We start from the raw sequence: 24,555 nt of genomic DNA, 5'->3' as shown, positions 1-24,555 counted from the left end.
CGGCGGGACCCAGAGATACCCGCCCCAAGTACAGGCTTGCGCCCTCTGCCGTCGCCTAACGGAACTCCGGGCGCGCGTGCGCACGCACCCCAAGCCCCGCCCCCCAGGCTGCCGGCGCGCGAGGCATTGGCGACGCTCCCTGCCTTCCCTCTCATATAGTGGGGCTGGGCCGGGCCGCCCGAGTAGGGGGTGGAAGGCGGGGGCCACATAATGCCACGCCCTCGCCTGGTCCCCATTTGAAGCCCCACGACTCTTCACTGCTGGTCAATCAGAGCCCGTCCTCTCCCTAGTGCCGGCCAATGGGAGGTGCGCTCGGGCTGCTTCCGGCTCCGCGCTCCATTCGCCCCCTCCCCAGGTCTCCCCGCGACTGGCGGGACGCAGGGGCGGGCGTCGGCCGCGGTGACGCGCAGCGGGCCTGGAGCCAATAGGGGACGGGCTCGGCGCTGATGGACGGTGCTGGTGGCCAGTGGAGAGGCGCTGGCCGCACTTCCCGTCGGGGAGAGAGTGTAATATGGCGAAGACCTACGATTACCTGTTCAAGCTGCTGCTGATCGGGGACTCGGGGGTGGGGAAGACCTGTGTCCTGTTCCGCTTCTCCGAGGACGCCTTCAACTCCACTTTTATCTCCACCATAGGTAGCGGGACCGGGGAGTGACTGGGGGCGCCAGAGGCCCGGGCTGGGCGGGCCCCTGAGGGACTGGGGCTGAGGGATCTACCGGGCTGGACTGGCCGAGGGCGCTGAGAGGGTCGAGGGGGCATAAGGGGAGAAGAGCAGTCGCCTGTACCGCCGTTCGGGGGCTCTTGGGCCGTGGTGGGGGAGACCAGGTGCCCATTTTGCAGATGGGGAGACTGAGGCTCCGACCCTCAGCCCGCTCGTTAGGGAGTGTTATGTCCTGGGCTGGGGTCTTCGCGTCCGTCCTCGATCTGCCCTAGCAGCAACCCTCGAAGCGGTTCTTTTGAGGCTTCTGCCTTACAGAAGTGGAAACTGAGTCATGGGGAATTGGCCATGGGAAAAAGATGGTGACATCTCACCTTAATGAGCATTTACTATGTGCCAAGTGCTTCCCGTGCATTTTCACACTCCAGTTCTCGGTGTTCAGTGCTGTTATGAGCTCGTCTCACAGATGAGGAATTTGAGGCTCAGGGAGGGCCTGGAACTTGCCCAAGGCCACACAGTCTGCAGGTGGTGAGAATGGGATTTGATGGAATTTGAACCTGGCTGTGTCTCAACCCAAAACTCGAGGCTTAGCTATCCTAGAGAGATGGCACCGCACACTCCCAGCTGATGACAAGCTCAGCTAATGCACCTTGGATCCGGGACTCTAACTCACACCATTCCTGCTCTTTTCTCTGGAGCATTCAGAAGTTGAGCCCCTTTCCATGACCATTCTTCCCCTGAGAAGTGTATTTTCCTCCAGAAGGAATGATAAGAGGAGTCAGGACCTTTTCCCTGCCCACCTTTCATCCTGCTCCAGGATGACAGCAATGGCAAGTGACAGCACTGCCTGCGCTGGGACCTGTCATCCGCAAGAAGATGCAAGATAAAAGCCTCAGCGAGCAACTAAATCAGCCACTGCCACAGACAGCCTTGACTTCCCTATCAAAGGGCCCAAGACTCCAGTTGTCACTTTAGAACAGCTTTTCCCGTAAGGCCAGCCCACATTGTGGTTGAACAGAATTGGCTTGGTGCATCTCAGTTGTGCCGTCTGCAGAAGTGGAGCTGACCTCTCTCAGTGCCACAAAAGCAGTCCTGGCCCACAATGAAAAGGTTAGACCGGGGAGTAACACCCGTCTGAGTGGCCTGGGAGCTCTGTAGCCCTGCTAGGGATGGGGAAAATGGGGGAACGGTCACTAAGTCAGGAGTTTATTCCAAGTCACGAAAACGTAGGGAATGGCCTTTGCTTTACTGTGTCACTTCAACAGAATCATGTTATCTCCCTGAACCCCACGATAATGTGCTAATTCCATTCTTGCCCCCCTCCAGGAGCTGTGCTTTTTTTATTTTATTTTATTTTATTTTATTTTATTTTATTTTATTTTATTTTATTTTATTTTTTGAGACGGAGTCTAGCTCTTTCGCCCAGGCTGGAATCCAGTGGCACGATCTCAGGTCACTGCAACCTCCGCCTCCCGGGTTCAAGCAATTCTCCTGCCTCAGCCTCTCTAGTAGCTGGGACTATAGGCGCCCACCACCACGTCTAGCTAATTTTTGTATTTTTAGTAAATATGGGTTTCACTATGTTGGTCACTGCTGGTCTCAAACTCATGACCTTGTGATCCACCTACCTCAGCCTCCCGGAGTGCTGGGATTACAAGCATAAGCCACTGCACCCAGCGGAGCTGTGCTTTATAAAACAGTTATATGCCTGATGTAAAGTAGAGAGAATTGACTGGAAATCGTTATGTCTGGTTTCCAATTGCTGTTTGCCCTTGAACGTGCACTGCCCCTCTCTGAGCCCTGCTGTCTTTAGAGCAGGAGTGACGCTGTCTCCTGGGCTAGTGCCCTGGTGGCTGAGGATTAGAATTAGACAATAAGGGGTTGTCACCGTAACCAGAGGCCATCTCGAAGAAGCAAATGAATGGCTCCTGCAGTGACGGCCTCCAGCCTCTGAAGACAGATGGTTCTGAATTCTTCCCCTCCCCAACTCCAAGGCCAAACTTTAGGGTAACTCTTGTGCCCCAACTGATCAAGAAGTAACGTTAATTCAGCCTGGGCAACATAGCAAAACCCCATCTCTATACAAAATAAAATTAGTCAGTCATACTGGCTTACCCATATAGACCCAGCCACTTGGGAGGCCGAGGTGGGAGGACTGATTGAGCCCGGGAGGTCAAGGTACAGTGAGCTGTGATGGCGCCGCTGCACTCCAGCCTGGGCAACAGAGCGAGACGCTGTCTTAAAAGAAAGAAAGAAAGAAATGATGTTAACTGTGGGCAGACTGTGGCTTGCATTCACTCAGATCCCAGTTTCCTGGCCTCAGCACCTTCCCCACAAACCCCCCTCTTTTTTTTTTTTTTTTTTGAGATGGAGTCTCGTTCTGTCACCCAGTCTGGGGTACAGTGGCGTGATCTCGGCTCACTACAACCTCCGCCTCCCAGGTTCCAGCAATTCTCCTGTCTCAGCCTCCCGAGTAGCTGGGATTACAAGTGCCCACCATGATGCCCAGCTAATTTTTGTATTTTTTTTTTTTTTTTTAGTAGAGACAGGGTTTCACCATGTTGGCCAGGCTGGTCTCGAACTCCTGACCTCGTGATCCGCCCACCTTGGCCTCCCAAAGTGCTGGCATTACAAGCATGAGCCACTGCGCCCAGCCCAGACCCCCCTCTTTAGAGTTACTTTGAGCTTTAAAGAGGCTGTCTTCCATTTGCAGATGAGGATGTGACTTGGTGAAAGTTACCTAGCAAGGTGGAGGTGGCACCTGACCCCAAGATCCCTCCCTCCCACCCCTTCATTCCCCTCCTTCCATTTGTAGCCTTCTGTCTTCTCGGAATTTCTAATTCACCATGACCTTGAAATTCAGGCCTCATAATTCTTAGGCCTCATAAAGTTTACACTTCGTAATTAAATTTGGCATGTTAATAAAACCCAGAGGAGTGTAGGGCGGAGTGCTGCTGTGGAGCTTGGCCAACCTGACAGTGCTCCTTGATTTTGTGTGTCCCTGTGCATGCGTGACAGGAAGTGGGGAATGTTTTAGGAAGCCTAGGCACACTGGGCTGTCTAGTCCTGAAGCAGAATCACCTTAATGCTTAAAGGTGATTCCATAAATTAGCCAGACGTGGTGGCGCTTGCCTGTATTCCCAGGTACTCGGGAGACTGAGGCAGGAGAATCGCTTGAATCCAGGAGGCAGAGGTTGCAGTAAGCCAAGATCGTGCCACTGCACTCCAGCCTGGGCAACAGAGCAAAACTCTGTCTCCAAAAAAAAAAAAAAAAGGTGATTCTATATTGGCTGAGGGCACCTCTGGGTTTTCTTTATAGACAAGGATTGAGTGGCTGTTCATTTTCTGCCACTCAATCCTTAACATTTTGCCAAAAGTTCCATTTCACCAAAGCCTATTCTCAGAAGTCCCATCGATAATTTCTGGTGTGAACTTGGCCCTGTAGCTCCCTGGAATGGGTTCTCACCAGACTGGCTCGGCGCCACTGCCTCCTCGGGAGTCCATTCATTCCTCCAGTGAGAGGGTTGGCATTTGAGAAAGTGCTTTGTGAACCACTCAACACCGCGTAGACCCTGTTGCACTTTAATTCTTTGATCCAGCCGTATTTTGCCAGTGCCTTCTGTGGGCCAGGCAGCCACTTTGGCGCGAGGGCTGCAGGGAGGACACAAGTGAGTCAAGGTGCCTGCAGGACTGGGGTACCAGCTTCTAGCAAATGCACATTCAGCCTCTGTGTGTTCAGTCACTGGAGGTAATAGCAGTGGATGAGACTTGTCAGGTACCTGCCCCCAGGGAGCCTACGTTTGAGAGGGCGAAATTCCAGTGCTGAAGCTGACTGGACGGAATTACCATTCCCACCCTGGGTTCAGAGAGGCCCCAGCCAGGCCTGGGCCTCGAGTCTTCTCCGGCAGGGATTTGACCAAACTCCTGGTGGCAAAGGCTGGGTCTGGCTGTTTCTCATCCACATGGGCCAGTATGATCTGCAAGCATTATGCCCAGGTCCATGCAGCAGATACATAAATGTATGTCAGCTATGTTAACAAATAGGTAAAGGGAGAACGGATGAGGATGGTCAGGAAGGCTCCCCTGAGGAGGGAACTTGAACGGGAACCTGAATGAAGGGATAGCCAGGTAGCTACAGAAGGAAAGAACTTTCCAGGGCAGGAAAGAGCAAACATCAAAGCCCCCAGACAGGAGCGTGCTTGGAATGTTGAGGAAATCGCTGTGTGGATGGTGTGACCAGAGAGAGCAGGTCATGAGCCAGAGTGCTGAGAGGTGACCAGATTAGGCAGGACCTCTACACACACGGGCACCTGTTTCCACTTTACTCAAGGGAAGTGGGGCAGGGAAACCACTGAAAGATGCCTTAAAAAAAAAAAAAAAAAAAAAAAAAAAAAACCACTTTGTGAGGTAGAATTTGCATACGACCGTACAGTTCACCCATTTGCAGTGTACAATTCAGTGGCTTTGGGTCCATTCACAGAGTTCCACAACCATCACCACAGGCAATTTGGGAACATTTTTATTATGCCAAAAAGACGCCCACCCAAGGCCAGACACGCACAGTGTTACAGTGGCTCACACCTGTAATCCCAGTACTTTGGGGGGCCAAGGTAGGCAGATCACGAGGTCAAGAGATTGAGAACAGCCTGGCCAACATGGTGAAACCCTGTCTCTACTAAAAATAGAAAAATTAGCTGGGCGTGGTGGCGCATGCCTGTAGTCCCAGCTACTTGGGAGGCTGAGGCAGGAGAATCACTTGAACCTGGGAGACAGAGATTGCAGTGAGCCGAGATCGCATCACTGCACTTCAGCCTGGTGACAGAGAAACTCTGTCTCAAAAAAAATAAATAAATAAAGACACCAACCCTTCCAATTTCCCCATGTTCCCTCCAGCCCCAGACAACTGCTAATCAGCTTTCTGTTCTATGGATGAGCCTATTCTGGGCATGTCTGTTAATGGAATCTCATACTAAGTGACTGGCTTCTCTCAGCATCCTATCTTCAAGGCTCATCCATGTTGTGTAGCATTGAGAGTATTCCGTTCCTTTTTATGTCTGAGTCGTATTCCGTTGTATGGTTGGACCACATTTTGTTCATCCATTCATCTGTTGGTGGACACACTAGAAAGTTTGGAGCAGAGGGCCGGGTGCGGTGGCTGATACCTGTAATCCCAGCACTTTGGGAGGCCGAGGCAGGCAAATCATTTGAGGTCAGGAGTTCGAGACCAGCCTGGCCAACATGGTGAAACCCCATCTCTACTAAAAATTAAAAAATTGGCTGGGCGTTGTGGTGGGCACCTGTAGTCCCAGCTACTCGGGAGGCTGAGGCAGGAGAATCACTTGAACCCGGGAGACGGAGGCTGCAGTGAGCCGAGATCATGCCACTGCACTCCGGCCTGGGTGACAGAGCGAGACTCCATCTCAAAAAAAAGAAGAAAGAAAGAAAGAAAGTTTGGAGCAGAGGTTAGCTGTGTAACGTGGTTAGGGTTATATTTTTGAAGGCTAGGGAGGGGACTGAGGGGGAACAGTGGGAGCCTGGGGAACATCAAGGTGGCTGCAAGGTCACCATGGGGAAAGGGGATGAAAGCAGGAGGTGAGAGACAAGGAGGATGGGATCAGGAAGGCTTGTTAGGAGGTGCTCTTCAAGGAGGCCTTAAAGGAGGGGAATTTTGCCCAGGTGACGGGCGGGTGGGACACAGACCACCTGCAGAAAAGGAACAGCGTGTACAAAAGCTGGGGCAAGAGAGAAACTGACCATGTGCATGGACGCATCGTGGGACCCAAGGCCCTCTGTGCTTGGGGGTCAGCTGCAGGGTGGTGGGGAGCGAGGGACTCAGGCCTGCAGAGGGCTCTGCTGAGACCCACTCTGTACAACTGCCTGGGGCAGGGAGGCGGGTTCAGCTGGCAGCAAGGGACAAGAGCAAGGCTTTGCCACCCACGCCCCCTGGGTTTGCTCTGCACTGCTCCCATCGGCCCTTGGAGAGGGAAAGTATCTCCAAGTGTTTCCAAATCTGGATATTCCGACATCCTGCATGCCCAGTGCCAGGCAGGGTCTCCATAAGCCACAACAACTGTCACCTACACAGGTTGGTGGCACCCAGTTCAGACACAGCTTGGGAAATGGGCTGACAGTGATGCGCCTTTTTTCCTTTTCTTTCAGGAATTGACTTTAAAATTAGGACCATAGAGCTCGATGGCAAGAGAATTAAACTGCAGATATGGTAAGAGCCATTGTTCTCTGTCATTCTCTCCACCTGGCGATGGCTTCAAGCCAGAAGCCCTTGGCGTTCTCCCTCCACCCTCCCTGTGACCTTGGCCTCCGTTTCTTGGTGCCCAGTCCTGGCACATGGGGCTTTCTCCAGAAGCTCCTGGAGTTTTATACTCAGCCCAGAGAGCTGTGCTCTGCTGGCTGCGGGGCGCCAGGGCCTATGACATCATAGGCACAGAGCTGCCCAGCCCCGGCTAGCTCAGTGTTCTGCTGTGGGCACCATCTGGGTCTGGGCTTCAGAGTGGGCTGCTTCTGTTGAACAAGGAGAGAGCCCTCTCGGTGCCAGGTGCTGGTGACACCTGCAGGGACTGTGAGATGCCCTAGCTGACGGTTTCCTTTTCAGCCTCCTAACCCACTCAGAAGCATAAAGGTCCAACTTCACTTCCTCTTTTCTCTCCTGGGGCAGGCCTGGCCTCCCTTCCTAGCATACAGACCGAAACCCTGAACCGAAATTAAGCCAAGTCCGGGCCCCCTGGTGAGACCTGTTTCCATTCCTGAGAACTAAGGGTGACTTCCCGTGCACATACAATTAGAGAAGTGGGGAGACTCCAAGTCGCCATTGCTGGCCTGACTAGTTTGCTGAGACTGAGTTCAGGTGGCGGGTATGGTGGGGTCCTGCCCTGCACACATGCCACTTGCATAGAGTCACTGGCCCTGAGCAAAACAAAGAGAAGTCACATTTAAGAGCATGGTGCAATTTCTCTGTCACCCAAACCAGGCAAGTGCCTTTGAGTGGGAGCAGTGTGCCAGGAGATGGGCCGTGAAGCCGTCCTCCCTCAAGTCTCAAAGTGTGACCCGTCACCCCCCTTGCCAGTTTCAGGGAGCCCCACAGGTACCCTTGGCTCCAGGTGCTATTCATCTCTTTTTTTTTTGAGATGGAGTTTCACTCTTGTCACCCAGGCTGGAGTACAGTGGTGCGATCTTGTCTCACTGCAACCTTCGCCTCCCCGGTTCAAGCGATTCTCCTGCCTCAGCCTCCCTACTAGCTGGGATTACAGGCATGTGCCACCACGCCTGACTAATTTTGTATTTTTAGTAGAGATGGTAGAGATGGGGTTTCTCCATGTTGGTCAGGCTGGTCTCGAACTCCCAACCTCAGGTGATCCACCTGCCTTGTACTCTGAAAGTGCTGGGATTACAGGCGTGAGCCACCACGCCCAGCACTACTGTTTACCTCTTAATCTGACTTTGGCAGTCTGGGGTAGGTTTAACGCACAGTCCATCCTACAGACTTTGGTAGTAAGTTAAGCTCTGGCTGCCTTGTAAGTTCCAAGCCTTGGGTGTTTCTCCACTTCCAGAACATTGGTGCCACGTCACCCTTTGTTCCCAAGTCCAAAGTGACACTGCACTGGCAAGCAGAAGTTTCACTTTCCTCCTGCCTTCCTGCTTCTGCTCTTAGCAATCGTGGTGAGGTTAGTGACTCAAAACTCTTCTAAGGACTGTGGTTGAGAAAAAAATGACTGGTTTTTTTTTTTTTTTTTTTTTTTTTTTTTGAGATGGAGTTTTGCTCTTGTTGCCCAGGCTGGAGTGCAGTGGCACGATTTCAGTTCACTGCAACCTCTGCCTCCCGGGTTCAAGCAATTCTTCTGCCTCAGCCTCCCAAGTAGCTGGGATTACAGGCGCCTGCCACCACACCTGGCTAATTTTGTATTTTTAGTAGAGACGGGGTTTCGCCATGTTGGCCAGGTTGACTTCGAACCCCTGACCTCAGGTGACCCACCCACCTCGGCCTCCCAAAGTGCTGGGATTACAGGCGTGAGCCACCATAGCCGGCAAAAATGACTGTTCTTAACTACTCATGTCTCCTGCGGCTGGTGTCAGAAAGTCAGCTTAGCTCCAAGCAACGTGTTTCTGCACAATCCAGACATACTGAGCCCTCCGGGTCCCTGCAGGGTTGTGGGAGGAACCCTGGGCTTGGAGACAAAAGACCTGAGTCTTGCCCTGGCTCTGCCACCAATCAGTTAGGTCACCTTTAATTTTTTTTTTTTTTTTTTTTTTTTTTTTTTGAGACAAAGTCACTCTGTCACCCAGGCTGGAGTGCAGTGGCATGATCTCAGCTCACTGCAACCTCCACTTGCTTGGTTCAAGCAATTCTTGTGCCTCAGCCTCCTGAGTAGCTGGGATTACAGGCACCTGTCACCATGCCCGGCTAATTTTTGTATTTTTAGTAGACAGGGTTTCACCGTGTTGGTCAGACAGGGTTTCACCGTGTTGGTCAGACTGATCTCACACTCCTGACCTCAGGTGATCCACTGGCCTCAGCCTCCCAAAGTACGGAGATTACAGGAGTGAGCCATCATGCCTGGCTTTTTTTTTTGTTTTTCTTTCTCAATGGTGCAGAGTAAGACAGTCTTACTCTGTCACCCATGCTGGAATGCAGTGGCACAATCTCAGGTCACTGCAACCTCCGCCTCCCAGGTTCAAGCGATTCTTGTGTCTCGGCTTCCTAAGTAGCTGGGACTACAGATCTGCGCCATCATGCCCGCCTAATTTTTGTATTTTTAGTAGAGATGAAGTTTGACTGTGTTGATCAGGCTGGTCTCGAACTCCTGGCCTCAAGTGATCCACCCACCTCGGCCACTTAAAGTGCTGACATTACAGGTGTAAGCCACTGCACCAGGCCAGTTAGGTTACCTTTTTTTTTTTTTTTTGAGACGGAGTCTTGCTCTGTCACCCGGGCTGGAGTGCAGTGGTGCAATCTCAGCTAACTGCAGCCTCCGTCTCCCAGGTTCCAGTGATTCTCCTGCCTCAGCCTCCCAGGTAGCTGGGATTACAGGCATGTGTCCCCACAACCAGCTAATTTTTGTATTTTTGGTAAGGACAGGGTTTTACCATGTTGGCCAGGCTAGTCTTGAACTCCTGACCTCAGGTGGTCCGCCCGCCTTGGCTTCCCAAAGTGCTAGGATTACAGATGCAAGCCACTGCGCCCGGCCAGTTAGGTTACCTTTGAACCAAACACTAAGTACCCTTCAAGCCAGGTGCTGGGCTGGGCATGGGTGCGTCTTACCCAGGTATCAGCTCCTGGGCAATAGGCCCTGTGTTCCTTGTCATACAGATGAGGAGGGACTTTCCCCACCATTCAAACCAAGATGGCAGGCCTGAAAGCTTTTCCTGAGTCCCAGCCACCCCCAACAGCAAGAGCTATGTTCCTGAGCCACATGACTGGCTCTTCTGTGAACCAGAAACTCCAGGGAGAATTCCCTGGAAGCAAAGGTGCAGAAGAGGAGAAGATGCATGGGCCAGGGATCCCATCATGGCTCTGCCACATCAGATGACCGTAACCCCTCCAGGCCACAGTGTCGTTCCCTATAATAACAGGGAGGTTAGAAGGTGTCGCCTCAGCAGAAGAAGGCGTGACAGCGGGACGACCCGTGAGAGAGCCAGGCATCCCGGGTGGGCGCTCCTTGCCTCCTACCGGGGACAGTGACTTTCCTTTCATGTTGCTAACATCCCTTCTCTTCGTGTTCAGGGACACGGCTGGTCAGGAACGGTTTCGCACGATCACAACGGCCTACTACAGGGGCGCAATGGTAGGAATGTTTTGTTTGTTTGTTGAAGTCAACATGGGAGCGTCACTGTGCATTGGTTACCGAAGCCTAGATGTTTCCGTGGAGCCTGTGCCCCAACTCCTCAGGGCTCCTTGGTCCCAAGTTAGTCTTAGGAAGAGGCTTGTGCCCCAGCCCACCCCCATGTACATACCTCGCCTTCTGGCTGCAGAGACAATGCAGGGTTTAAATAAAGTGGAAACATAATTCTTTGGGAATGAAGGAAGACACAGGAAGCCGGTTCTTCCAGGTGAGCTCAGTGCGGTCGGAGCCGGCATGCCCCAACTTTTAGGAGCGGTCACATGACCCGTATCTGTCTCTATGGAATTTGCTACCAAAAGCTCGAAGATCTTCCAGGAGCTGACCTGCCCTGGATTGTCGGCTGTTATATCCATCACCCAGGCCTGAGGCGGGATGACGTGACGGGAAGACTCACTCATCATCCCTCAAAACATTTCTCAAGCACTTTCTCTGGGCCAGGCCTTAACTAGATGCAGAAGGTGGCCAGGGATGGGAGGAGGTCCTTTCTCGGGGCCCTGTGTGTACACGACAGGGCATTCAGGGGTGGAGGGAGCAGGAGGTGGAGCCCCTGGACCTAAGGGGCTCAGCCTAAGACCCTGGCTTGCCCACTGAGCTCCATCTCCTGACTTGGAATATGGAACAGAGCATAGCACTGTGTCTCAGGCTGTGCTGAGGATAAATGGCCGTCTCTCCCCATTCCCAGGTCCCTCTGCTCCCCGCTCTTTCCTCGGCACACCCCATCATTTAATTGCTCAGGAAACTGCCTGTTTCCTCGTTGAGGGCAGCACCACATCATGGTCCCTGTCATCTGCCTGGCCCCGGGGAACCTGCTGGGTCTGCAGTAGTTGCTCAGGAAAGACTTGTGGAGGGTGGAGACGAATGGAGGCATTATGTATTTAGAGCATCCCACGCGGCATCTGAAGCCTCGTGGAAACCCACTCGTGTGGGTTGCAGCCTTAGTATCCCTCAGTACAATTAATGTATTTCTTTCCCCCCCACCTGACAGTGCTCTGGTGGAGGGTGGGCAAGGGCCTGAGGGCACTGGGGTGTTGGGGAGCTTCAGCCTCTGGGGAAAGCTGTGTGACCTGGGGCCTGTCCCAATATTCTCTGAGCCAAAATAGCCACCTTCCACCCTGCCCTGATGACCAAGCCCTCCCCTGCACCAGACAGTGGGTCCGGGTCTTAGCTCAGATTATGTCATTTGCATTTTGGCTGTGAACCCCTTTTCGCAGGCGCCATTGTCATCCCTGTTTTGTAACAAAGAACCTGAGGTTTGGCCCGGTGGCCTTCCCTGCTGAAGTTCACTCAGCAGGTAAATGGCTAGGCTGGGCTGGGCTGTTTGTCTCCAGCACCCACGTCCTCAACCAGCACCAAGATGATTATGGCTTTCCATCCTCCTAGACCCAGGCTAACCTGAACAGATGCCACCACTGGCTGCATGTGGCTATTTGAATTTACCCAATTAACATTGAAAATCCAGCCAGGCACAGTGGCTGATGCCTATAATCCCAGCACTTTGGGAGGCCGAGGCAGGTAGATCTCTTGAGGTCAGGAGTTGGAGACCAGCCTGGCCACATGGTGTAATTCCATCTCTATTAAAAATACAAAAATTAGCCAGGCGTGGTGGCAGGTGCCTGTAATCCCGCTACTCAGGAGGGTGAGACAGGAGAATCGCTTAAACCCGGGAACCGGAGGTTGTGGTGAGCCAAGGTTGCACCACTGCACTCCAGTCTGGGCAACAGAGCAAGAATCCGTCGCTTAACTACTTAATTAATTAATTAATTTTTTAAAAACGTTGAAAATCCAGCTCCTCGGGTCAAAGCAGCTATGTTTCTGGTGCCCTAGAGCCTTGTGTAGCCAATAGCAGTCACGTGGGACAGCGCCACCATTGCCGCTGTGCCCTCATCTCTATGAGCATGCTCCTAGACCCTTGGGCCTCAATATCGCAAGTTTGGGAAGCATTGGATGCCTAGATACCCATTGTGAGGTTTGCCCAGACGGGGGCCTGGAAAATAGTCACTTGGAGCCCTGAGGGGTGTTTCCAGGAAAACCTGGAATAGGATGGCTGGCTCAGTGTCTTCCAGGTGCTTCTGCTTGATTCTAAGAGAGAGCTCTACCCACTGCCCCACTAACGTCCAGGTTCTCTCCCCTCAGCTCCCTGAAATAGGTACAAATCCAGGAATTTGAGTCTTGGGCACATGTCACAACTTAGTGGTGAAGGCAGGAATCCTGGGCCTTCAGAGGGTCCGGTCCCTGGATAAAAGGCCCCGTGCCCCCTGTCCCTGACCATGTCACAGTCACAGGGTGTGCCCACCGTGGCTGGGACATGGCAGACGTCATGGGCCACTGCAGCCTTGAGGTTCTTCTCCATGGTTGCGGCTGACTGTGAGGCCATTATTCATGTCCCCGAATTCCCGGAGGGATTTGAGGTTGCAGTGACTTTCTTGCCCCATCTGTGTGGTTTTGTCCCACACTCTCGCACCCACACCTGTCTCACCATTACCACATGGCCTGTGTCCTTATTCTGCAAACTTGGATGGCCTCAGACAACTTGGCCAGCAGCGGAAGTCATCAGTGTCCTCTGAGTTGCCACAGATGCAGAGCTGGGCCTGGGGAGCAGGTACGAGGAGGAAGGAAGAAAGCCAGGCCTGGACGTGAGCAGGCCACATGCCTTGGAGCCCAGGATGCCCGGCAACAAAGGGGAACTTGTGATGGCACTGCAGGCTGGCCCACTGTGGGCGCTTCACAAGGACATCGAGAACCACACACAGACCGTCAGAGGGTGGCCCCCGCATGTGGGTTCTGGGGCTAAAAAAGGCCCAGGGACATTGCTGAGAGGATAGGTGTCATCAGTGCTTTCGGAGTTAGCCCCCCCAGGCTTGAATCTTAAAGGTCACTTCTCTGTGCCTCAGTTTCCCCTTGCATCACATGGGCATGTTTGCCCTTGTCCACAGCAGTGGTGAGGCTGTGGACCCAGGCTGAGGCGGGGCTGCCCCGAAGCTCTTTCAGGACCCACGGGCCGTCTCCCAGTTGCTCACATCTAGGTTAGGGAACTGGAAGGGCCTCAGTGCTCCCGGCTCCATCTTCACACAGCCGGTTCCCTCTGTGGTGGGGTCACTGGAAGTTGCGTGGATGTCGGGTCAGGACTCCCTGGGCTCAGTTGTGCCTGAGAGGTGGCTCAGGCAGAGCATGGGGCGAGCAAGGGGTGAAGAGGAGGCCGATTGCAGGGGAGGGTCAGTGTGAGGGGAGCACTGCTGGCAGTGGGCCTGCGGAGCAGCTCCCAGCATCAGGCTGCACCACCCCGTGGGCCATGAGGGGAGCCAGCCGGGCTTGTGAGCGAGGGCGTGGCAGGGGCTGGCCTGTGAGGCAGAAGGGTCACTTCAGAGGCCCAGGGGGCGGGACAAGGCTGGTGCCAGAACCCAGCAGAAGGAAGGGCCACAGGGATGGAGAGGAGGGGGCTGGCTGCCGGGGCTCCACAGAGGTGGGGAGGGTGGCAGCTGATGGGCCTGGCTGTGTAGTGGGTGCTGGGCTCCCACCACTGTTCTCTGGTGCCACTCGAGGCCTCCCTTCCAGAGCCTGCAGCCGATCAGGCACCTGTGTCTTCTCTGTCCACTCAGGGCATCATGCTGGTCTACGACATCACCAACGAGAAGTCCTTCGACAACATCCGGAACTGGATTCGCAACATTGAGGAGGTGAGGCCCACCAGCTCCCCCCACTGTCCCTGCTTCAGTCCTTGTCCCAGAGCCTTCTGGTTTACCCATGAGAAGGCCAAGGTGCAGAGACACACACAGGCCACTTGCCAACAGCCTCCTAGTCAGGGACATGGTGGGAGCAGGGACTGAGATGCAGGCAGCCGACCCCAGGGACCACACACTGGCCTGACCCCATCCCAGAGCCCCTTGGATCCCACCCCTCCAGCTGGGCTGTTGGATCTGGCCAGTGTCATGGTCATAAGAGAAAGGATATCCAAGCTTGTGGTCACCATGAGTGTTGGGTGCTTTCTAGAGAAGGAAGGGTCTAGCACAGGTGTGACTCTTGTAGTTGGAGGGTGTGGTGAGCAGGCGTCAGTTGTACTTTGAGCTATATCGGAGCAGGGTGTGACCTGGTGCAAACGACCTGTGTTCAGACCTTGAACCATAGAGGGGTGAGAAGGAGGCCAACCCCTCCTCCCCTCCGAAAGCCAGCATCTTCATCTTCCTGCTCCCCAAAGAGCTGACCTCACTCCCAAAGCCTTCCTGGCTGCCGGCACCTGCAGCTTTCGATAACTAACCAGGTGGGGCTTCAGGTCTGAGGCACAGCCAGAGAACTTTTCCCATCTATAAAGCCACAGCAAAAGGGCATATCACTGTCCACCCAGGACTCATGGACCTCCCAGGCCAGGCCGAGAGGCCACCCCATCATTTATGAGTCATTGCATTGGGCTTACCTCCCCAGTGAGCCTGAGAGGGCTGCGCCCCAGCTGTCTTCATCTGTGAAGAGGGGAGCCTGGTCTTTGTGAAAGGTCTCTGTTTCTGGCCAGCGGGCAGGAGCCACCTTCTGGTTCATGGGAAGTAAGGCAGGGAGTGGCGCAGTAGGTTCCAGAGACCAAGTCTGAGCTAGTGGAAGAAGACAGCAGTTTCCGGTGTCCCTGTACTCCAGGAAGTGTGGTCCGCTCCATGGGGACCCAGGGAGGCTTGACAAAGGAGCCACCTTTGGGTATGAGGGCAGAGTTAGGGCAACACCACACAGTGTGGTGAAGTGCCTGAGGCCACCTCAGGCACGGCCTAGCCCAAAAAGAGAGTTGAAATGTCAGGGCCAGGCGCGGTGGCTCACGCCTGTAATCCCAGCGCTTTGGGTGGCCAAGGCGGGCGGATCACCTGCGGTCAGAAGTTCGAGACCAGCCTGGCTAACGTGGTAAAACTCTGTCTTTACTAAAAATAGAAAAAATTAGCCTGGAATGGTGGCAGATGCCTGTAAGCTCAGCTATTCGGGAGGTTAAGGATTGTTTGAACCTGGAGGCAGAGGTTGTAGTGAGCCAAGATCATGCCACTGTACTCCAGCCTGGAGGACAGAACGAGACTCCATCTCAAAACAACAACAACAAAATAATGTCAGAGCAGAAGGTCCCAGGACAACAGCTGGGGCCTCTTGCAGAGGAGCCAGGGAGGGAGGGAGGGAGGAAAGCAAAGGTAGGGGGTAAATATCTCAGCCTCACTCACCTCCCATAGGCTAGACCTGCCCAGCAGCCCAGGTGTGGGGGCCTGATTGATATAGCCATAGAAGCTGCCAGAAAGCATTTCAGAAAATGTGCATTTGCTCAGAGTAGCAGCTAGAACTCTGGCCCCGGCCCTGGCATTGACTATGTGACATGGGGCCGGCTGCTCGGCCTCTCTGAGCTTCAGCTTGTCCCTTAGGCCAGGCTGTACCTAGCAGTCCTGACCCCACTGCTCTGATTTCTGGGGACAGGCTGTGTGTTGGCAAAGGCACCTGGCCTGTGTCATCCAGTCTGATCCCCCGTCTGCCCCTCCCTCAGCACGCCTCTGCAGACGTCGAAAAGATGATACTCGGGAACAAGTGTGATGTGAATGACAAGAGACAAGTTTCCAAGGAACGGGGAGAAAAGGTGGGCATGGTGGCACAAGGGGCAGAGGGCCTCGGGGTCTTGGGGTTCTTGTGCGGAGGCCTTCCCCTGTGCCTTCCCCTGTTCGCTCTCTGCCCCAGGGGCTTGGGACAAGTTGGTCACCCCAGTGGGGCACGTGCCGTGGGCTGGCAGAAGCACACACCCAGCCGGGGCTTCTTGGGTGCGCTCTGCGGGCATCTCATCAAAGCCTGCCGTGGTCCCACTCCAGGCTTTTAAGACCACAGGAGTGGGAATGGAGCCATGGTTTGATCCCAGCAGGCCCCCGCCCCCTCCCGTCTCAGCTGCCATCCCCAGCGCTCCATACCCTGCGTGGCACCGTGGAGGGGTGTTCACAATGGGCTCCCCACTATGGAATCAAGGGAGCGACCCAGGAAGTCACTGCCACAGCCCCAGCCCCGTCGCTGCTCCCTCTTGGCGCCAGCCCCGCCTTCAGCCCCTGTTTTGGGCAAGCTCAGATGCGCCCGGCAGCTGGTGTGCTCACGGCGTGCCTCCCTCTCTCACAGCTGGCCCTCGACTATGGAATCAAGTTCATGGAGACCAGCGCGAAGGCCAACATCAACGTGGAAAATGTGAGTCCTGGGCCCTGCTGGGAGACGTGGGGCCTGCAGGATCGGCCCCTTCAGGCTGAAGGGGGAGCTGGTGTCCTCCGAGGAGGTCCTGCCAGAGGGACCAGCCTCGGGCTCGGGGCTGCCAGTCAGTCCTCTGAGGCACATTTCCTGGGCAATGTCACATGCCAGGCACAGGCAGCCCATGGGAATGTGATGCCATCAGCACGGGCAGGCCCCACACAGGGCACCTAGGATGCATCTCACGGGCTTCTGGGCAGCCCTGGGGAACAGGCACGGTTTTACAGGTGAGAACGCTGAGGCTCAGAGAGACCCAGCCCTGTGTTTACACTCTTAGCCACACCACTTATTGTGGAGAGGTCCCGGTCAAAAGCCCTAGACGCAGCAGGGAACCCTGATGGGATCCGGGCGCATGCCGCCCTCCCCTCTCCACAGGTTGATCCTAGCCCTCCAGCTGACCCTGTGATGTTTCCCCATCCTAGTCATGTTTCCAAAGCAGATCTTCCATGTCACTCCTGACCTAAAGTCTCTGTGCTGATGTGAAGACAAAGGCTAGACTCCTCGTCTGGCATGGAAGGCCCTCCCTCGCCGGCTACAGCTGGTGTATGCCACCCAGGACTCAGGCCTTGCCCACCCCCTCCTCCCTCCCAGGGCCACCTGGGCTGCTCCCTTCTCCAATACTTCACTGCATTCCCCTCCTGTGTGCCCCCTTTTCTGCCTGCCAGGTTCTCTTTTCTAGTCAGGGCCCGGCCCTGGGGGCCCCTCCCCAAGAACACCTTCAGCCTTCCGTGGGCCTTCCTCGGCACCCCAAGCCACTCTCCTCTCCAGAACCTCCCACGTCATGGGGATGTATGTTGGGATTAGCCTCCCGCTGTCTCTGTATGTCCCCTCCTCAAGACTGTGCTAGCAGCTCAAGCCTTGGCTGTGCTGGGAGATGAACCTGCTCCCGCTCCCAGCCCTGCCAGGCAAGGACTCTGAGTGAAGCTTGTTTGGCCACAGAGCTGCTTGCCTTTTTCCCTGACCATCAGAAGGGAGGCCAGAGCTGACAGAACCTAGGAGTCAGAGATGAAGAACTGGGCACTCCTTCTAGATTCTTCTGGATCGATCGGTTAACTGCTGGGTGCCTTTGGACAAGTCACTTGTCCTCTCTGAGCCTCAGTTTCCTCTCTGGCCAACTGAGTGTCGCCCCATCTCACAGGGCTTAGGGGAGGTGGCACATGGGTAAGTCCTGTCAATACTAAGGTGCTCTGCAGAAGTGAGAGTTGGCATCGAAGAGCTGGCATCAGAGAGTAAGGGTGGTTGGGAGGCAGAAGGAGCCAGGGAAGGACAGGAGATGGGGCCGGACAGGCCAGCTGAACCCACTGCCAGAGGCGGACATCAAAGGGCCAAATGGGAGGCCCATGCCTGGGAAGCTGTCCTGCCACATCTGCTATACACAGGCGGCTAAGGACTCAGGGTCCTGCCATCCCGAGGACTCACAGTGTGCTTATTCCACAGGCATTTTTCACTCTCGCCAGAGACATCAAAGCAAAAATGGACAAAAAATTGGTGAGTGTGTGTCCTTCCCAGATCCCCGAGTGGATCTCTGGGATCCGGCCATCGTCGTTAGGAGCAGTGACATGACGCGCCCTAGATCCTGCTTTTTAGGGCCCAGCCAGACCCCATGGGACATTGCTGGGAAAGGGGGAAGAGTTTGCAGGTGTGGCTGGGACATCAGCAGCACCAGGCAGTGCTGGCCTGGGGACACTACCCAAGCAGACAAGGCCATGCCCGGTGAGTCCCCAGGCTAGCAGGGGGCCCACGGCCCTTTGCATTCCACTGAAGATGAGGGCCAGAAAGACAACACGGTGTGCAAGGACAGAGAGCCACGCCTCGGAGAAAAGCTTCCTAGGTTGCTTGGGCAGGGCCAGGGCTAGTGTCTGGTAACTGCTGGCTCACTGTCTTGATAAGCATGGCAGATCGAGAACTTGCCCCCGCCCCACCCCAGCCCCAGATGCTACAAGTTGTGACAGCTCTGTGACTTTCATTGTGTCCCAGGGTTCTCTGAGGCCTCCAGGGAAGTCTGCGTGAATCCCTCCCCATCCACGCTCTCATTCGTTTCTTGCTTTTTTATGATTACCATGCTAGCGATTTCCTAGTCCACTGCGCTCAGTATCAATGGTGCTTTCTTGACGGAATCAAAACACTTCCCTGTACTTTGGGGGCATTTAGTGCCTAAACACCGTAGCGACCCTTCTTCCCTCACCCTGATGCCAGCAACTGCCCTTTCCCGGCCATGTTACATTGGTTGTCCAATCGAGGAGCACACGGCACTCTATTTGTGGGTTAAGTCTCGTCACTCGAGAATGCACGTAAAATACAAAATGCCATTCAAGTAGTTTACATCTGATGTAAGCAAATCTGTTTTATAATTCTAAGATGCGGTGAGTTGAACAATGAGGCACTTGATTGATTTAATAGCAGCTCTTTGGCCATTAAATCAAAATGGGAAACAGCTCATGGAAACCAATGCACTAACCAACAACAGTTTGGGATTTTCTTGTAATTTTTTTTCTTCAGTATAGCGGTCAAGGTTTGATTCTTTTTTCTTTCAATTTTTTATTAGTTAAAAAAGAGATTTTTTTTTTTTTTTTTTTTTTTTTTTTGAGACGGGGTCTTGCTCTGTTGCCCGGGCTGGAGTGCGATGGCCAGATCTCAGCTCACTGCAAGCTCCGCCTCCTGGGTTTACACCATTCTCCTGCCTCAGCCTCTCGAGTAGCTGGGACTACAGGCGCCCGCCACCTCGCCCGGCTAGTTTTTTGTATTCTTTAGTAGAGAGGGGGTTTCACCGTGTTAGCCAGGATGGTCTCGATCTCCTGACCTTGTGATTCGCCCGCCTCGGCCTTTTTTTTTTTAAGAGTCTCACTCTGCCACCTAGGCTGGAGTGCAGTGGCACCATCACAGCTCACCGCAGCCTTCAACTCCTGGGCTCAAGAAATCCTCCCACCTCGGTCTCCCAAGTAGCTGGGGCTATAAGCACATGCCACCATGCCCAGCTAATTTTTTTCTTTTTTTTTTTTTTTTTTTTTTTTTGAGACGGAGTCTTGCTCTGTCACCTAGGCTGGAGTGCAGTGGCCAGATCTCAGCTCACTGCAAGCTCCGCCTCCCAGGTTCACGCCATTCTCCTGCCTCAGCCTCCCGAGTAGCTGGGACTACAGGCGCCGCCACCTCGCCCGGCTAGTTTTTTGTATTTTTAGTAGAGACGGGGTTTCACTGTGTTAGCCAGGATGGTTTCGATCTCCTGACCTCGTGATCCGCCCGTCTCGGCCTCCCAAAGTGCTGGGATTACAGGCTTGAGCCACCGCGCCCGGCCTCTTTTTTTTTTTTGAGACGGAGTCTCGCTGTGTTGCCCAGGCTAGAGTGCAATGGTGCAATCCCTGCTCACTGCAACCTCTGCCTCCCAGGTTTAAGCAATTCTTCTGACTCAACCTCTCGAGTACTTGGGATTATAGGCACATGCCACCACGCCTGGCTAATTTTTGTATTTTTAGTAGAGACGAGGCTTCACCATGTTGATCAGGCTGGTCTTGAACTCCTGACCTCAGTGATCCGCCTGCCTTTGCCTCCCAGAGTGTTGGGATTACAGGCATGAGCCACCCCGCCTGGCCATTTTTTTTCTTTTTTAAGAGGCAGGATCTCACTTGTTACCCAGGCTGGTCTCAAACTCCTGGGCTCAAGCAGTTCTTCTGCCTCAGCCTCCCAAAGTGCTGGGAAGGGTATGATGGGGTGGGTGGATAAGTGAGAGACTGATTGGAAGGGGTGGTAGATAGCAGATGGAAAATAGATCTGTTTTTGAAAAACAAACTATCAGTTGTAAGAGAATTGGATGGATGGGTAGAAGATAATGGATGGATGGTTGGTTGAAAGGGGATAAATCAGTCGTTGATTTGTTGGAAGGAGATGGTTGGATAGATAGATGATTGGTTTGTTGGTTAGTTGGAAGGGGATGGATGAATGGTTGGTTGGAAGGAGGTGGTTGCTTGGAAGGGGATGGATGGATGGTTGATTGGTTGGAAGGGGTGGTTAGAAGGAGATGGTTAGTTGGAAGAGGGTGGATGGGGGAAGGAGATGGATGGGTAGATGGATGGTTGGAAAGGGATGGATGGATGGTTGGTTGGTTGGTTGGTTGGTTGGTTGGTTGGTTGGTTGGATGAGGTGGTTAGAAGGGGATGGATGGTTGGTTGGTTGGAAGGGGATGGATGGTTGGAAGGGGATGGATGGTTGGAAGGAGAGGGATGGTTGGAAAGGGATGGATAAGTGGATGGTTCTTGGAAGGGATGGATGGTGGGTGGATTGGTTTGTTGGTTGGAAGCAGGTGGATAGATGGAAGGGAATGGGTGAGTAGATGGATGGATGGTTGAAAGGATATAGATGGATGGTTGATTGGTTAGTTGGATGGTTGGAAGGGGACAGCTGGATGGACTGGCAGATGATGGATGGATGGTTTGATGGCTGGTTGGTTGGTTGGATGGTTGGAATGGGAACGGATGGATGACTTGGCAGATGATGGATGGATGGTTGGATGGCTGGTTGGTTGGTTGGATGGTTGGAATGGGAACGGATGGATGACCTGGCAGATGTTGAATGGATGGTTTGATGGCTGGTTGGTTGGTTGGATGGTTGGAATGGGAATGGATGGATGACCTGGCAGGTGATGCATGGATGGTTGGATGGCTGGTTGGTTGGTTGGTTGGTTTGGTTGGTTTGGTTGGTTGGTTGGATGGATGGCTGGATGGATGGTTAGATGGATGGTTGCTTGATTGTGAGACATAGTGCTGTTCAGTGATAACCTCGGAAAACCTCTTGTGATTTCAGGAAGGCAACAGCCCCCAGGGGAGCAACCAGGGAGTCAAAATCACACCGGACCAGCAGAAGAGGAGCAGCTTTTTCCGATGTGTTCTTCTGTGAGGAACACCGCCTTACTCTGAGCCTCGCTCGGCCCAGCTGACTGTGCCTGTTCTGAGTGAGCCCCTCACTCAGCCGGGGCCCTCCCACCTCCAATGCCCCACCCACGCCGTGGCCACCGGGCCCGCGGCCACCAAAATGCAATTGAGAAATCGTTTATTTTAGTAACTGTCTGATCTTTTTCAACTTTGGAGATGGAATAAGTTAAAAATTTGCTATTTTTCCTGTAACGTCTGCTGAATGGGCCCATCCACACATTGTATATCCAGAGAGAGAGAGGGAGTCAAAAGTGCGACTGTCGACCATAGCCAGTGTCAGGCCTCTGCCTCTGGGCCTTTGCTTTGTGGCCTCACTGCCACACAAAGCTTCACCAGGAGGCTCGTTCACATCCCCCACCACGGAAGCGAGGTCCCAGGAGGTCAGCGGTGGTTCCAGGAGCAACAGGTCCCAAACCCTGAGCAAGGCAACCGATCGCCAGGCCCAGGAAGCATCACCCAGGAGATCTGGCGCCCACTTCCACCTCTTCTCTCAGTTTTGGACAAGTGACAAACCATTTTGCCCCCTCACTCTTCTTTGTTAACTGTTAAACCAAAGGAAAGCACAAATGAAGGAAATCCTGTGTAAAGCGTTGAGAAGGAAAGAAGCCTGGAGCAGCCTCTCCTGTCCACATCCAGGGGTTAGGTCCGCAGGCCCATCTGCGGTCCCCATCGAGCATCAAAGGGACGCTGTGTGTGCTACAAGTGACCCGAAAACAACCACAGCCGTCACATGGTCCTCCTGAAGTCGGGGCACCCTCCTCTCAGCACCAAAATGGCCCCCTCACTCCTTTGTGTCCTCCCACTGTCTCCAAATCGGACGTTCTTTCTAGCTGAGATTTTTATTTTTCCAGATCTGTAGTGCCATGAAGCGATTCAGTCTTTGACTTCCAATGGCAGACCTCGGTGATCGGGAACAAGCATGTCATACCCCTGGCTGGACATGGCCAAGACACGAGGCATTCCACAGCGGCAGGCTGACCGCACAGCAGTCTGGATTGATTTTCAGCTGTCATCATTGGGTTCTGTTTTGACAGCTTTGCTGTCCAGTAGAGACTGCGATTGGGACCAGGTCAACCAAGCCAGAGGGGTGTCACCAGGGAGCCTTTTCTTTTTTCTTTCTTTTGTTTTTTTTTTTTCCCCCTCCCTAAGCTGCTGTCAATCCAAACTATTGGCATCATTGTTTCTTTTGAATTAAAACCAACATATCAGCAATAGTCTGCTCTCCCCGGGAATCTCCAACATGCTCTGTTTACATCGATAAATGCACTTAAGGAAAACAAACAAAGCTCATCTTAAAGTCCAAGGATTTTTATGTCCACATTTTCCCTGTAGGCCACACGGACATGACCAGGTGCTGGGGGTGGGTCTGGACAAGATGGTAGAGCCCACGGGTTACCCCATCGAGCGGCCACCTCAGAGGAGATGCCACCTGTCATCAAAAGACTAAATTGGGAAGCCTCCTGGCTTAGTGCAGTGGCTCACGCCTGTAATCCCAGCACTCTGGGAGGCCAAGGCGGGCAGATCATTTGAGCTCAGGAGTTCGAGACCAGCCTGGCCAACATGGTGAAACCCCATCTCGACTAAAAATACAAAATAAAATAAATTAGCCAGGCATGGTGGCACGTATACCTGTGGTTCCAGCTACTCTGGAGGCTGAGGCAGGAGGATCACTTGAGCCAGGAGGTTGAGGCGGCAGTGAGCTGAGATCGCACCACTGCTTTCTAGCCTGAGTTACAGAGTAACAACCTGTCTCAAAAAATTAAAAAAAAAAAACCCAGCCCTTCCCACCTGCAGCCACAGCCCTACCTCCACCCCTCCTTTGCAGGAAAATGGAAAGGTGTCTCTCCCTGCTGTTTTACTCCTCTGCTTGACCTGCTCAGCCAACATCAGCCCCACCATGCCATCAAGACTGTCTTGCCTTGGTCCCCAGTGGTACCCATCTGGCCAAGTTGAGTCCTTGCTTCTGCATCCCTCAGCTCTCATAAGCACCCCATCCTCCGCAAGAGCCTGTGTCACCTGGCTTCTGGCACACGGCTCGGCCACTGTGTCCCTCCTACCTCCCTGGTAGGTCCTTCCAGGGGTTCTCTCCTGGCTGGCTTTCCAGGGCGTTCCTTCCATTCTATCCAGGGTCCTTCCCAAGACCACCTCCAGGTCCAGCCATTCCCTAGGACTTGGCAGAGAGCTGTACTCACAGCCAAGATCACAGCAAAATCAGCAAAGGGAAAAGGCAGGCAGAGTGAAGTCTAGAGGCAACCAGACAAGCTTCCAGAATCCTCTCACAGTGGGGTCACACACCCCATCCTTAACCCTCCCAACGAGTTGTAACAACACATGTGTGATGTGTCTCTCGTGAAAGCTGGTTGGCAGTTCTGTGCCCATGTGTTTATGGGGCCAGTCACATAGGAACCCTCTACCTGGCACTTACCAAGGTTCCAGACTCCTACAAAGAAAGCAGGGGTTTAGCATAAACCGCATCATTTGTACAGAAAGTGTAGGCACCTGTCATGAGCCACGCATGTAGGGAAGTTTTATATCTGTAGGGAACTTTACCAGCTGCAGGCCCAACCAGCAGGCCTTTCTCAGGAAGCAGCCTCAGATCTGTTCATTCTTTTCTGCACATGCTATGCCTTTAGGGAGGCCAGTGACTTCCAAGCTGCAAATCCAAGCCAGACCCAAGTCTGGGTTTCTCCCGCCACTCTGTATTCCAATTTGAATGTCTCATCAGTACTGTAAGTGTAACCCAGCCCTGACCCTGGACTCCATCCCTGCCTTCCCCATCGTGCCCACAGCTGACCCCTCCTGAGTTGTAGCCACGACCACCTGGACCTCTGCGACCACTTCCTCATGGGTTTCCGGTCCCCCCGCTCTGTCTTTCAAACTATTTTCAGAGTTT

At 53.7% G+C, this 24,555-nt stretch overlaps 1 protein-coding gene across 1 annotated transcript; it reads left to right on the top strand.

Moving 5' to 3' along the window:
• The first annotated feature begins 63 nt into the window (after nt 1–63).
• Nucleotides 64–22,965, top strand: RAB8A (RAB8A, member RAS oncogene family). Its single transcript, XM_010361501.2, has 8 exons — nt 64–635; nt 6,818–6,878; nt 10,395–10,455; nt 14,109–14,186; nt 16,007–16,096; nt 16,618–16,683; nt 18,178–18,228; nt 21,535–22,965. Exons 1-8 carry the CDS (start codon nt 512–514, stop codon nt 21,625–21,627), a joined length of 624 nt encoding a protein of 207 aa, XP_010359803.1. The 5' UTR covers nt 64–511; the 3' UTR covers nt 21,628–22,965.
• The last annotated feature ends 1,590 nt before the right edge of the window (nt 22,966–24,555 follow it).

The sequence above is a fragment of the Rhinopithecus roxellana genome, chromosome 8 (assembly GCF_007565055.1).
Source record: "Rhinopithecus roxellana isolate Shanxi Qingling chromosome 8, ASM756505v1, whole genome shotgun sequence".
Classification (NCBI taxonomy): domain Eukaryota; kingdom Metazoa; phylum Chordata; class Mammalia; order Primates; family Cercopithecidae; genus Rhinopithecus; species Rhinopithecus roxellana.
Note: the sequence above shows the minus strand (reverse complement) of the source record. Positions and strands in the feature narration are given on the sequence as shown.

Excerpts from the sequence above, each read along its gene's own strand:
- RAB8A (XM_010361501.2), top strand. The coding sequence starts at position 512 with ATGGCGAAGACCTACGATTACCTGTTCAAGCTGCTGCTGATCGGGGAC. Across the intron at positions 10,456-14,108 it reads CCTACTACAGGGGCGCAATG|GGCATCATGCTGGTCTACGA; the intron begins GTAGGAATGTTT and ends CTGTCCACTCAG. Across the intron at positions 18,229-21,534 it reads CAAAAATGGACAAAAAATTG|GAAGGCAACAGCCCCCAGGG; the intron begins GTGAGTGTGTGT and ends TTGTGATTTCAG.